The 12,627-nt window shown below is 30.5% G+C and overlaps 1 protein-coding gene across 4 annotated transcripts in view; it reads left to right on the forward strand.

The window, feature by feature from the left end:
- CALCRL (calcitonin receptor like receptor) overlaps positions 1–12,627 on the forward strand; it is a 109,056-nt gene that overhangs the window by 65,930 nt on the left and 30,499 nt on the right. For 2 of the 4 annotated variants that reach the window (XM_057746673.1, XM_057746676.1), the window contains 7 exons: positions 1,634–1,724; positions 1,896–1,984; positions 3,038–3,125; positions 5,366–5,501; positions 7,528–7,638; positions 7,738–7,850; positions 9,251–9,342. In XM_057746673.1, the coding sequence (XP_057602656.1) occupies positions 3,075–3,125; positions 5,366–5,501; positions 7,528–7,638; positions 7,738–7,850; positions 9,251–9,342 (503 nt within the window). In that variant the 5' untranslated portion in view covers positions 1,634–1,724; positions 1,896–1,984; positions 3,038–3,074. The remainder of the gene's footprint in view (positions 1–1,633; positions 1,725–1,895; positions 1,985–3,037; positions 3,126–5,365; positions 5,502–7,527; positions 7,639–7,737; positions 7,851–9,250; positions 9,343–12,627) is intronic. The other 2 variants (XM_057746674.1, XM_057746675.1) reach the window with 1 other exon arrangement.

Below are 12,627 nucleotides of genomic sequence, written 5' to 3' on the forward strand. Positions count from 1 at the left end.
CTGAACTGATCTTCATATGTGTCTGCAATGGTGTTATCTATATATCTACATGCTCAGTCATGATCTTTCCATCACTGACCAAGGGAACTCTTGATGAAAGAGGTGATTCTTTCATAACTACCACTCACCACATGTGTCTGCTGGTAGGGAAACTTGATGAGTCCTTTGTAGAGTAGATGACTCAAAGGAATTGGATCACCACATAATATGGACATTGCCAGATCTAATGAAGAGTGTAGGTATCCACCATGTTTTTGAAAGACTGCCACCCAAACTTTCTGCTGCATCCTTGATAAAACCAGGGATCACAAACCTGCCCCCTTGGTGAGGCATGCTACCAGTTTACACAGTGCAGAATACAGTCCTGTTCCTCATAGCCCATTTTCCAGGTCACTAGGGAATAGGTGATGAAAGAAAGCTATAAAAGTGGAATTACTTACACTGATCAATATTTTGTGAATTAAGTAAAGTCCTCTTAATTATTGGTGCCAGGATGATCTACTGCATGCTAAGAGATACTTCACTAAGATATTTTTTGGAATTCTGATTTTGTAACCAACTAGATAAGTGACAAAAACAACTGCTAGTGTTGTGTGAAATGTTTTCAAATATACTGGATGTAGGAAAACGTCAAACATGTTTTTTGAGGCATTTTTTTCCTTCAATTTTTGAGCCCATGTACACATTGAAGATAACTTAATCCTGATTCATGTAAATTGTCAAAGCATTGCTTCACAAAAACCTATCTGATTTCCAAATAATATCAATATTTCTTTACATTCTTGTTTGTAAATTTGTTTTATACATATTTAATACAGAAAAATGTGGACTACTAATGTTTTAAATTTGGCTTAAGCTTTATGACTTCCAAAGACAGTACAGTAAACTACTGTTTATTCAATATCCAAACAACCACAGAACTCAAAAACTGAATAAAGAACTCAAAAACTTTCTTATTTTGTCAGAAAGTAAACATGCTGATATAAAAACCTTTTTTCCCCAATTTTCAGTGTCAGTATAGATTCAAACACTACTTAAAGTCTTCTAATAGAAGAAATGACAGTTCACTAATAGTTATGATTAGTGTTACTGATTGTAAGCTTAAAATCCTAAAGTACTTTATTGTTTCATTTTTTCATTTATTTATTGACTTATACAGCAAATGTAAATTAACTGCCAGACACAAAGGATGAAAAGATCAATCAGATATGGTTTCTCTCTGTGAGAAAACACACTAGCTAGTGAAATAGATGTAAGTAACTAAGAGTAACACATTCCAATAAATATTAGAAAAAATTATTCAGAGGAAGTTTAAACTAAAGTTTAAGTCAAAAGTCCTTTTATCATATTCTAGTTCTTTGAAATTTACTTAAGTAAAATATTCAGTTGATTGTTCTGTGTTTTGACCAGCCTCAATAAATGAAAATTAATGTAAGTTTTCCCATATAATGGAAAACAACAAATATTTGTGACAAAACTCAAATATATTGTAAGCAAGAGAGATTTTAAAAGATTGGAGTAGCTTAATAAAAATATCATTTTACTAGTGGCATTGTCTTTGAAAATTTTGCTTCATCATGGAAATGATTTTGGCTCACTAAAATAATATTAAATTATTATATCAATATTTCAGGTCATGACCCCCAGATTTAAGAAATTCTTCAAGACAGCTTTGAATATGATCCAAGAGAAAATGTGATTTGAGTCTGGAGACAATTGTGTGTGTAAGTATCAGAAAATCAGATTTTTCTTATGGTACCATGTAATAAAACTAAAATATCAAATCATTAATTATTGAATTGCAAAAACTTTGATTCATAGTTTTCTATTACAACATGATTTTTTTATATCTAAAATTAACAGAATTCTTATTTTTTTGGTTGTATTTTTTTAAGATCAGCTAATAATAAAAGTGCAGTGTAGCTGACTGAAGAGAAAAAGTTATTTGGAAGATTGCTACAATAAAAAGAAAAGTTTCTTCTAGGTAAGTCATTGATGAGGGCAGGCAATGCCATAGATTCTGTGTGCTAGTTAAAGGTGTGCTCTCATTGCATGCAATAATACAAATAAGTAAAATAAAAGGTTTTTATAACTCTTATTCTAGCATTTTCCCTATAATAAAAATCATGACACTTTTCTTAACAAAATTAACTCTAAGTTCATAGTTCACTGGCAAACATCTATTGATTATATTTTTATCTCCTTTGAAAATTATTTTTTACTCATTCAGTTAACTAAATATTATATTTTATGACTAAACCATAGTCATTTATATTTCATAAAAATACTGCCAAAGTAGGTTGCTCATGGAATTTACAGGGAGTAAGCATTATACACTTTACTCCTGCAATGTTTGTCTCAGAATTAAGAAGTTATCAGGGAACTGTATCTATCATTAGAAATACTTAACAGAAATACTTTTATTTGGTATTGCCCATCTCCTGTAAACTTATTTTAATAATATAGATGACTTAGGGAATCTTTTATTTTTTGATTAAAAAAATTGAATCCTGCAGTGAAGAATAATTTCTATTAACTTATAAGGCCATTTTTATGACTTATGGATGTTAACTCTCAAGGAATTGGCCCACATACAAATTTTTCCCTTATATTGTTGAAGAATCATAAAATTAAGAATAAGATTAATACTTAGCAGAAATAAAGGTAAACTTCATAGTAAAATATGCTATCAAAATTTGTGCTTTTATATTCTTGTGAAACTCTCTACTTTGATACTTTTATCATTTTATCTCAATTTTGGTAAAGGTAAAGAAAATGAAATGTTTTCTAATTACTTAAAAATACATCTGTAAGAAGCTTTCCTGCTTGTAAGTCTAATTAAGTTAAAAAATGTATTTAATTAAGCTCTTTAGTACTTTAAGCCATGATGCTCTTAATATTTGTAATACTTAAGACTATTAATCAAATCCTTAAAGCAAAATTATTGTGTAGTTTTAAAATAAATTTTCCATTGAGAGCCATCTATATTTATTTCATAAATATTGCTGAATTATATTTCTTTTATTTTCTATTGCAGTTTGATTTATATAGCACATTTCATTTTGGCTTTAGTGATGGAGAAAAAGTGTATCCTGTATTTTCTGTTTCTCTTGCCTTTTTTTATGGTAAGTGTAAATTTCTGTAATATATCTCCCTATCTATGATTATTTCTGTTTTAACTTCCAGTATATCCATAACTGATAAAGGCTAATAACACAAAATCACATGTAGTTATCTGATGCATAAGTTAAGTACATTTTTGTATCTAATCAACACAGCAATAATTTGTTTCCTTTCAGTGTATGTTTTTTAGGCTTTTAGTCCTATGACAGGCACCAGAGTATGATGGTGCAGTGTCGGTGGGGGTGTCAAAGTGAGGAAGGATGATGCATACAAAAGTGCAGACACTGGAGAAAAGTATTTACCAGAGTTTGAAAAAAAAAAATGGAATGGCTCTATAGTATAGTCATACATAATAGATGAAATATTTTCAACCAGACATGCTGATCCCAAGTTAGAGTTATTAAAAAAGCAATTCCAACCTGTTGATTTTTCTCCCATTTTGCCAACTGATTGACCTGTATTGACTGAAAAGCAATTCAGAACCCTGCACTATGTTTTAAATAAATTTCCTCATCCATTCACTCAAATAAGTATTGTGTCCATTTTCAGACAGGCATTGATGCTAAGTTTGGGGCAGATGTGTATGTGAGTATGTGCACTCCTGCATGCCTCTGCTTGTTTACGCAGAGCAGGTGGGGCTGGAGTGTAGGGTAGACTAAGGATGACTAAAAAGCAATTGCTATCCTTGAAGGCATCATAGGTCTTATACATTTAATTCTATTTTTATTTACAGATATTTTGTTCCTATTTTTCTCTGTCTCACATTAAAACAGGGACTAATCTCATTATATGTATGAGAAACTCACAGACATAATCTCATCTAATTCTGTGCCAGCAAATAATTTTCTTGTGGTGTTTCCAAGTAAACCCTACAAAGATTTAAACAAAGAAACTCGAGAAAAATATAGAAAATCGAAACGGGGAAATACTTTCCTGTCGGCATTTGTATTTTAAAACATTCTCAAGTGTAGGAGTAGTCCAAATCCTGCACTTCTTAGATGTTATCTTAGGTAAATAAACTAGAATTCAAGAAATAGGATTCCTGTTTCTTCAGCTCCCACCCTCCACTGAGCATGCCAGTGAGCTGCACAGGCCAAAGTTGGTTCCCTGCAGGTAATTCTGTAATAGATGACCAATCTGATTATTGTAATTTAAGCAATTGTGACCGTTTCTCTTGAATTCACTCAGACAATATGCAAATTTGTGTTTTGAAGTAAGAATAAATTGATTTTATGCAATTCTATAAACTGAGAACAGGAGGAAAACATTTTTTTCTTGATGTTATAAATTTCCATTTGCTACTTGTGCAGCACAACAGCTGCATAAATCTTTATTAAGAAATTAAAACCAATCAAAGAATAAAAAAGTTAATGTTAAATGGTGGTGAGGTGATGGTGAAACTTGAGTGGTACCACACATTAAGGGACTATTACTATTTATTTTAAATTTAAATTAACTTCCTGCTAGAGAACAGAAAATCAAGAATAAGGAAACAAAATAGGAGTAGAAAGATAACTGTTTATGGAAAATAATTAATAGGAATAATGCGAAAGCAAAGAAGAAATAAGGTTGAAGAGAGGTTTACATAGGCTTCACGCAACAAAACAGGAAAAAAAGTCAAGTGGAAATTGAAGTATAAGCGAAGCTTAAAATAATGCGACTAAAATGGAAGAATATAAACATATCTTGTCTAAAACCTTTATTGATGTGCATACAATAAAAATTCTGTTTACCAACATCATAAATGAACTTGTCATTATTTTGATTATCAAAATGTAATTATAAAAATGGCAATGATTTTGAGCATTTACCATGGGCCAGATACTTCCCCTCTGTTATCTTGATACTATTTTATCCCATTTTATAATAAGAAAGCAGAGGTTTTGAGGTGGGAGCAGTTAACATCTTGTCCACATTCCCAGGTAAAAAAGTAGAGGTGGGTTTTGAATACAGCTGTCTGCATTCCAGACTACATGGCCTGGAGCTGGCTCCCACAGGCTTCTGAGAGGGAACTGTGGACTGTGCTTCCCAATGCTGCCATTGGCAACTCTTGGTGGTGGTTTGAAATTGGATGTGGTGGGGATATTTGCACCAAGGAAACTGGCAAACATGAATCAGGAATTTCCCCCCAGAGCCTGCTGACCACACAGTACATCACTGCACTTACTGTTTTCCACTGTGACAGACTGCCTCTGAAAGATATTCTCACAATTCTGAAATTTTATTTTCTTTCATCCCTTAGATTCTTGTCTTAGCAGAATCAGAAGAAGAGAACCCTGATGACTTAATTCAGTTGACTGTTACTAGAAATAAAATCATGACAGCTCAATATGAATGTTACCAAAAAATTATGCAAGACCCTGTTCAACAAATAGAAGGTAAACATGACTAAATTTAAATGCATTTGATATATTTTTAAAAGAAAACTACACCACCACATTATTACAGGTCCCTTAGGTCCATTCTTAAAAATGGGTAAGTTGCTAGTTTTTCTGGTATATGTGCAGTTTTAATTAGGTATTTATAAAGAACATTTTATGATGTAATTTATCTTGCTTCTTTTTAAAAATTGTAATAAAAATATGTGTGACAGGGATTTTTTAGTAACATTTTTTATGGTATAAAGATATTTAAAATATCAAATAAGTATCTTGAATGAAATGTCGAATTAAATCAGTGACCGTTGGTCTTTAGTTTATGTGATTTGTATTTCTTTTTTTCACAAGCTCCTTGATAGCTTAATAAGATGACAAATAATTTTTTTTTGCATAACACATTTTGTATAATACACTTGGTAGCAAAGCTAATGAAATCCAAGAGTTTCTGTTTCCAATAAGATATTTTTAAGGTATTTCTGAAACATTTACTGAGGGCCTACTAAGTGCCATATATATGCCTCAATTCTGAGTAGCATAAGTAGAGTTGCCAAGTTTAGCAAAACCAAAACCCAAAAACTAAACCAAAAGCATAAACAAAAAGAAGCCCTGTATTTTATCTGGCAAGCCTATAGGCAGGGTTATCTTCAAAATGTAAAATGCTGAATTCATAGTGAAACAAAGCAAAATGTGAAGACCTCAGATATTTTTAAATCTTTAAACCATCAGTGGAAACAAAGAATTTAAATTTTGGGGAAAATATGTGATAGTATAAAATACGTTTGTTGTATACATGAAATGTTAAAAGTAGGTTGTTATTAATATTTGTAACTGTCAAAATGAACTTGCTTGGGAGAAAGAGAAAAAAAGCAATTTTCCCACATTGGTCAACTCTTGGAATCTTAATCTAACTGAACAACATAATTTGTTCATCTTTGGAGAAGTACTTAGATATATCTGCCCAAATATTTTTATTACAATATGCACCCAGTTAAAACATGTCTTTAAAATATGCCAGACTATGACAAACTATCTGATATTAGTTACATATTCAATAGGGATTGAATTATCAGATAATTAAAATTGTATACAAATTCTGTGTTAACTGATCTGGCTTCTCACTTTATTCCACTAAAATCTAACTAGTTTAAAATTATTGAATTAATGCCTTCCAAATCATCTAGATATGTGTCAAATCTAATTGTTTAACAATAGGAATATAATTACGACGGTTTAATTATAAAAGAATTTTGTGATAAAACAAGTTCAGGATCACTGCAAAATAAATCTTCCTCTTGGAGATTCATAATGCACTTTGTAATTTTAAATACTCTAAAAATCTTGTAATAAAGAAATGTGTTTAACTTCATGTTTTCCAAATCTATTTGACCACAGAAACTTTTTTAATGGACTACCTGCTCATGTCTCACTTAAATGCCGTACAACACAGTTGGAAAAATTCTAGACCTTGCAATCTATCATGCAGCCAGTGTTGTGGAATCTTTTGGAGTGGTATAAGGACTTGTTTGAAAAACTTCCTAAAATGGTATCAGGAAAATTTTCTCTGATAGGCCACAAAATGCATTTTATTTAGTTATATGTGGATGCAAGCTATTTAAATAAGTTTGAAAATCACAGGAGGGAAAACAGACTATTGAGTTTTGAGGGGTTTTTAACTAGAATTATTTAGATTTTCAGGCCAATGGAATTTTTTTCTACATCCATGAAGCCTAGATTTATTCTGAGATTGCTGTACAAATCTGTTAATAATAATAAACATCTCATGCAATATTCAAGTTTCTATCTATGTGTGCTTATCTAACAAGACTGAAAATTACTCTTTGATTACAGACTGTTATAACTTTGGAATATTTTGGTCATTTTAATTGTTATAAAGATTTTATATGATGTCTTCATTTTCAGTAGACAGTCTTTATTCCATGTCAGTGTGAGTCCACCATTAAGACTTTATGTCTTTCTGTATAACTAGAGGGAGTTAGTAAGTCTTAATTTTTACTCTCCCCTTAAGGCATTTATTGCAACAGAACCTGGGATGGATGGCTGTGCTGGAATGATGTTGCTGCAGGAACGGAATCCATGCAGCACTGCCCTGATTACTTTCAGGACTTTGATCCTTCAGGTAAAAGCAGAAGTTTACATACAAATATCCTTGACATCTATTTAATAAACTCTAGGTTAACTAAATTACTGTTTCCTTTTTTCCTTTTTAATTTGAAAGAAAAAGTTACAAAAATCTGTGACCAAGATGGAAACTGGTTTAGACATCCAGCGAGCAACAGAACATGGACAAATTATACCCAATGCAATATTAACACACGTGAGAAAGTGAAGGTATGTAATAATTATAAATTCAAATTTAATTTACACTATCTATTTAAAAAGTTAGTTACTGGTACAATATTGGAGAAAATTTAGTTAGTGTTCATTCCATTGTAAAGCCTTATCATAATGCAAACAATGAAGAAAAATATCTTCGTAGAAATAATTATTATTGATTCAGTCATTACACTGAGGAAGCAATTCTGCTTGGTAATAATGTATTTACAATTTAATGTCTCAGTATTGGAGTTTAGAATTTTCTAAAGTAAACATACTTAAAAAGTGTAAGAAAAGAGAAAAATTTCATTTGTGGTGGAATTCCTATAATTACGATCAGGAATTGTGCTCAAGGAAGCAAGATAAGCCCAGTGGGGTTTATGCGGTTCTATCTGTCCCTCAGCAGAAGGCTTTCATTCTGACTGGCAGTTAGGTCACCCTCACTGGCATTCCCTCTCTTAACATCATACATTAAAGTCAAGGTTAGTCACAGTTTGTCACAACAACAAAGCTTTGATACAAAGTGCCTACATATATTTGCACCTTTGTGTTTGTCGAGGTAGTTTGTCAACAATGATTAAAACTGAGTTCTGATTTCTGACTTCCTGTTTCTGCTCCTTACCAGCTGTGACCTTGGGCAAGCTGTAAACTGTCTCTGCCTCAGTCCCCTCCTGTGTAAAATGAGGATACCAAATCCATCCTCAAGGTTTTCATAAGAATTGACTTAATACAAGGAAAATATTTAGAAAACTAACAAGCCTATAGTAAGCATTTGATAACTGCCAGCTATCATTATAATTATAAACTATGTATTCTTTGCTTATTCAGGGAAGGGTTTGAAGAAAATTATAAAAATACATAATAAAATGGTAAGTTAGAATAGAATAAAGACAAAAATCAAAAAGTCAAAACCAAGATAAATAATTTATTTGTACAGATCAGAGGCTCCTATAAATTACTATATTGAGATTTGTTTTGGAGCCTCAAATTTGTCAAAGGAAAAAAAAAAGCCAGTTGGGAAAGAAAGCCTTATCTGGCATTTAAGTCTAAACAAACAAACAAAAATCATTTAAGGTACATAAATTGAGTGAAAGTTGTCAATGTCCTCCAAAATTATAAAGGCTGGTTTCAAATTTTATACAACCTAGATCAAGAAATTTATTTTTTTATGTGTTTAATATGACTTCTAATTTCTTAAATAAAAAGAGCAATTTATAAATTTTGATATCACCTGATAAATTTTCATAGATATTCTTCATTCCATAATGTATTCAAATACTTATTGGCTTGCAAGCTGAATGGTAAGGCTACCAGATCACATGTTTTTAAAAAGTAAGTTATTTTATTGACTGAGCCTATACATATGTAGAATTATAGTATTAATATGACCCTTTTTTTATTCATGCAAATTACAGACTGCAATGAATTTATTTTACCTGACTATAATTGGACATGGATTATCTATTGCATCATTGCTTATCTCACTTGGTATATTCTTTTATTTCAAGTAAGTACATATAAAATATTTTTTTAATTTACTGATTATCTTTGGTGAATGCACTGTCATATGCATGTTTATGTCATGTGCTGATAAAATATATGAAATATAGATGATTTATAATGTTTAAAATAAATGTTTGAAATAAATTGAAATATGTTGACTTTATCTTGACTTTATAAAATATAGAAAAAGGAGATTGATTAAATATCTGAAGGCTAACTTTACAAAATAAATACTCATATAAGAATGAAGTCATGCAGAAAGAAGGGAGCCAAAATCAATATGTAAACCTATCCTTATTTGCTTTGGAAACTGCCAAATATTATAGGCCTTCCCAATTAAATCTTCAGCTTCTTGGTCAATTTTAGTATCAGTATACGTGGAACATTACAAGAACTGATATTTTGTGCAAAAATAGCAATGACATTTAATATATGTTATTAAAAATAATAATTTCAATATATTATGGTTAGGTTAATTTTACTGCTTTTTTTGCGGGGGTGGGGGGGTCATCTTTAAAATGGTTAAATTATATTTTGTATTTTACTTGAAGTTTATTCTTTTTTGAGGCAAGAAAGAGAGTCAGCTCCAATTTCTTTTTTTTTTAATTGAAATATAGTTCATTTACAATGTTTCAGGTATACAGCAACGTGATTCAGTTATACACACACATATATATTCTTTTTCAGATTCTTTTCCATTATGGGTTATTACACGATATTGAATATAGTTCCCTATGCTATACAGTAGGACCTTGTTGTTTATCTATTTTATATATAGTAGTGTTATCTGTTAATCCCAAATTCCCAATTTATCTCCCCTCCTCCAATTTCTTGATTCAACCGATCAACTGTGATTTTTTAAATTGATAGGAAAGTAAATTCTACAACATGAATATAGTATCTTATGCATTAACATGGTCTTCATAATTCTGATCACCACCAGTAATTACATAATGCAGTGTAAAGAGAGAGTAGCTATATTTTATTGTATCTTCATCACCACTGCCATTGTCATTGTCTCTCTCTTCCTCTCTTCTTCCTTCTCTTGTTCTTTCCCCTCCCCTCCTCCTCCTTCTCCTTCTTTTTCTTCAACAATCACCTTGGAACATTAGCAGCTTCAGAACCAACAAAAGTAGTAGCATATCAAAATAATCCAAATCCAGAAATTATTAGACAACTGGATGTTAGGTTCATTTGTAACTGGAGTACCAGCTTTAAGCCCACAATTCAGCACATATTCAAAGTACATGAAATAATATAAAAACCAACCAACAATTATCTTTCATAGGTTCAAAATCATGGGATCTAGAGATTGCATCATAATTGCTGTTTTTAGAAACTTGCGCATTCTTAAGAATCTTCAATATCAGTTACTTTGGGGAATTTTTTTTAAACTTTTATTTTATATTGGATATAGCCAATTAACAATGTTGTGATAGTTTCAGGTGCACAGCAAAGTGACTCAGCCATACATATACATGTATGCATTCCCTGCCAAACTCCCCTTCCATTCAGGCTGTGTCATAACATTGAGCAGAGTTCCCTGTGCTATACAGTAGGTCCTTGTTGGTTATCCATTTTAAATATAGCAGTCTGTACATCTGTTCATCCCATACTCCTTAACTATGACTTTGGGGAATTTTAATGGCACTTTGGATTTATGACATTATCTAGGCACCATTAGAAACTGACTAAAAAAATTCCACTCTGAATAAAGCTAATTCAACATTTGTGTACATTGTAAAATGTGACTTTATTTTTTTACCAAATTATGTAAAAAATGCATTGAAATAATTTGAAGATAATAAAAGTTCTCTTCCATCCTAAAATATGGAAAACATTGCTTAAAGAATTAAATTTACTCTTTTGTAACAAACTGCAAAATGTTTTTGCTTAAAACAAACGGTTAATTCTCAGTCACTGCCTTTTTAAATAGTTACATAGTACCAGTTGCTTATATACAGTTTAATAAAACTTCATGTTTTTACTCTTGAATATACTCTTAGCTGATGAAAGATTTTTGAAATGAATATTTTGGAGTACATAAAACTTCATTATGACTGCCTAATAGATTAAAAATGGAAAATAACTTTCCAAAGTGACAATTTTTAAATAAAGTCCTCAGGTCTACAGTGATAAATTATTTACACTAATTGATAAAGTGAAATTATGCTAATGATGCTAACAAACTTATTGGTAAAATATGGCACTAAAACCCACTTAACATTTAATTTAGTAAATTTAAAAACACAAAATGAAATTAAAATTTCAAAATCTCACTTAGTATAAGTTTAAGAAAGATATCGTTCTTTTTTCTTCTGTATTCCTGAAAACAAAATCTTTACAATTTAAAAATGAAAGTATCTAAATTTGAAAAAATGACTTTCTTGGATCTTAGAACTAAATGATGCAAGTAATTCCCTAAAATCTATGCAGTACTCTAGAACTCAGATTTTTAGTTCATTAAAATTACATATTACCACACATAGAGAGGATTCATTTAAATATAACTAATATCAGCTAAGATTCTTTTTTTAACATGGAGACTTTTATGACTATGACTTAGTATAAAGTAGATCAGCCTCTACCCTAAAGGCATACAATAGAAATAATAAGAGTTATTTAAGACTATCTTAAAAATCCTTTTGGAAAAAGGCTATAGTCTAAATATTTCTAACCTCAGGAAAAAGAATGCAACCACTAATTAAAAACAAACTGTAAACTTGAGAAATAAGAATTGCCCTTAAATTTGCACTATTTTAAAAAATTGAAAACAATTTAATTTTTTGAAATAAATTTTTAAATAAAGAAAAGAAATATATACACCTATAATTCTAATACCCTGTTGGGCAATTTCATGTATTTTTCCAGTTTTATTTCATACTCATTTGTATTTACTCAGTTTTATTTGTAATGTACAAATTAACTATTTTTACAACTTAGCATTATATAATTCTTTCCATGTCACTAAGAAGTTTTTAAACAACCATTTAATTGGCTAACTAATATTCCATTTAGTAAGTTGACAAAAATTTACTAAATCATTCTTCTATTTTTGAAAATTAATATTGCTTCCAGTGTTTCCTATTAATATAAAACACTGCAATGGACATTTTCAGCCATAACTTTTCCCATATTTTACACTATATTTTTAGGCTACATTCCCAGAGATTTGTGATTTCTTGCTGAAAGGGTATATATCTTTTTATGACTCTTGAAACATATCATCTCAAAAGTATTTCAAAATCAACATATTCAAAACAAATTCATAGTATCTGCCTTCTTCTAA

This window comes from Hippopotamus amphibius, chromosome 8, assembly GCF_030028045.1.
Source record: "Hippopotamus amphibius kiboko isolate mHipAmp2 chromosome 8, mHipAmp2.hap2, whole genome shotgun sequence".
In the NCBI taxonomy this organism is placed as follows: domain Eukaryota; kingdom Metazoa; phylum Chordata; class Mammalia; order Artiodactyla; family Hippopotamidae; genus Hippopotamus; species Hippopotamus amphibius.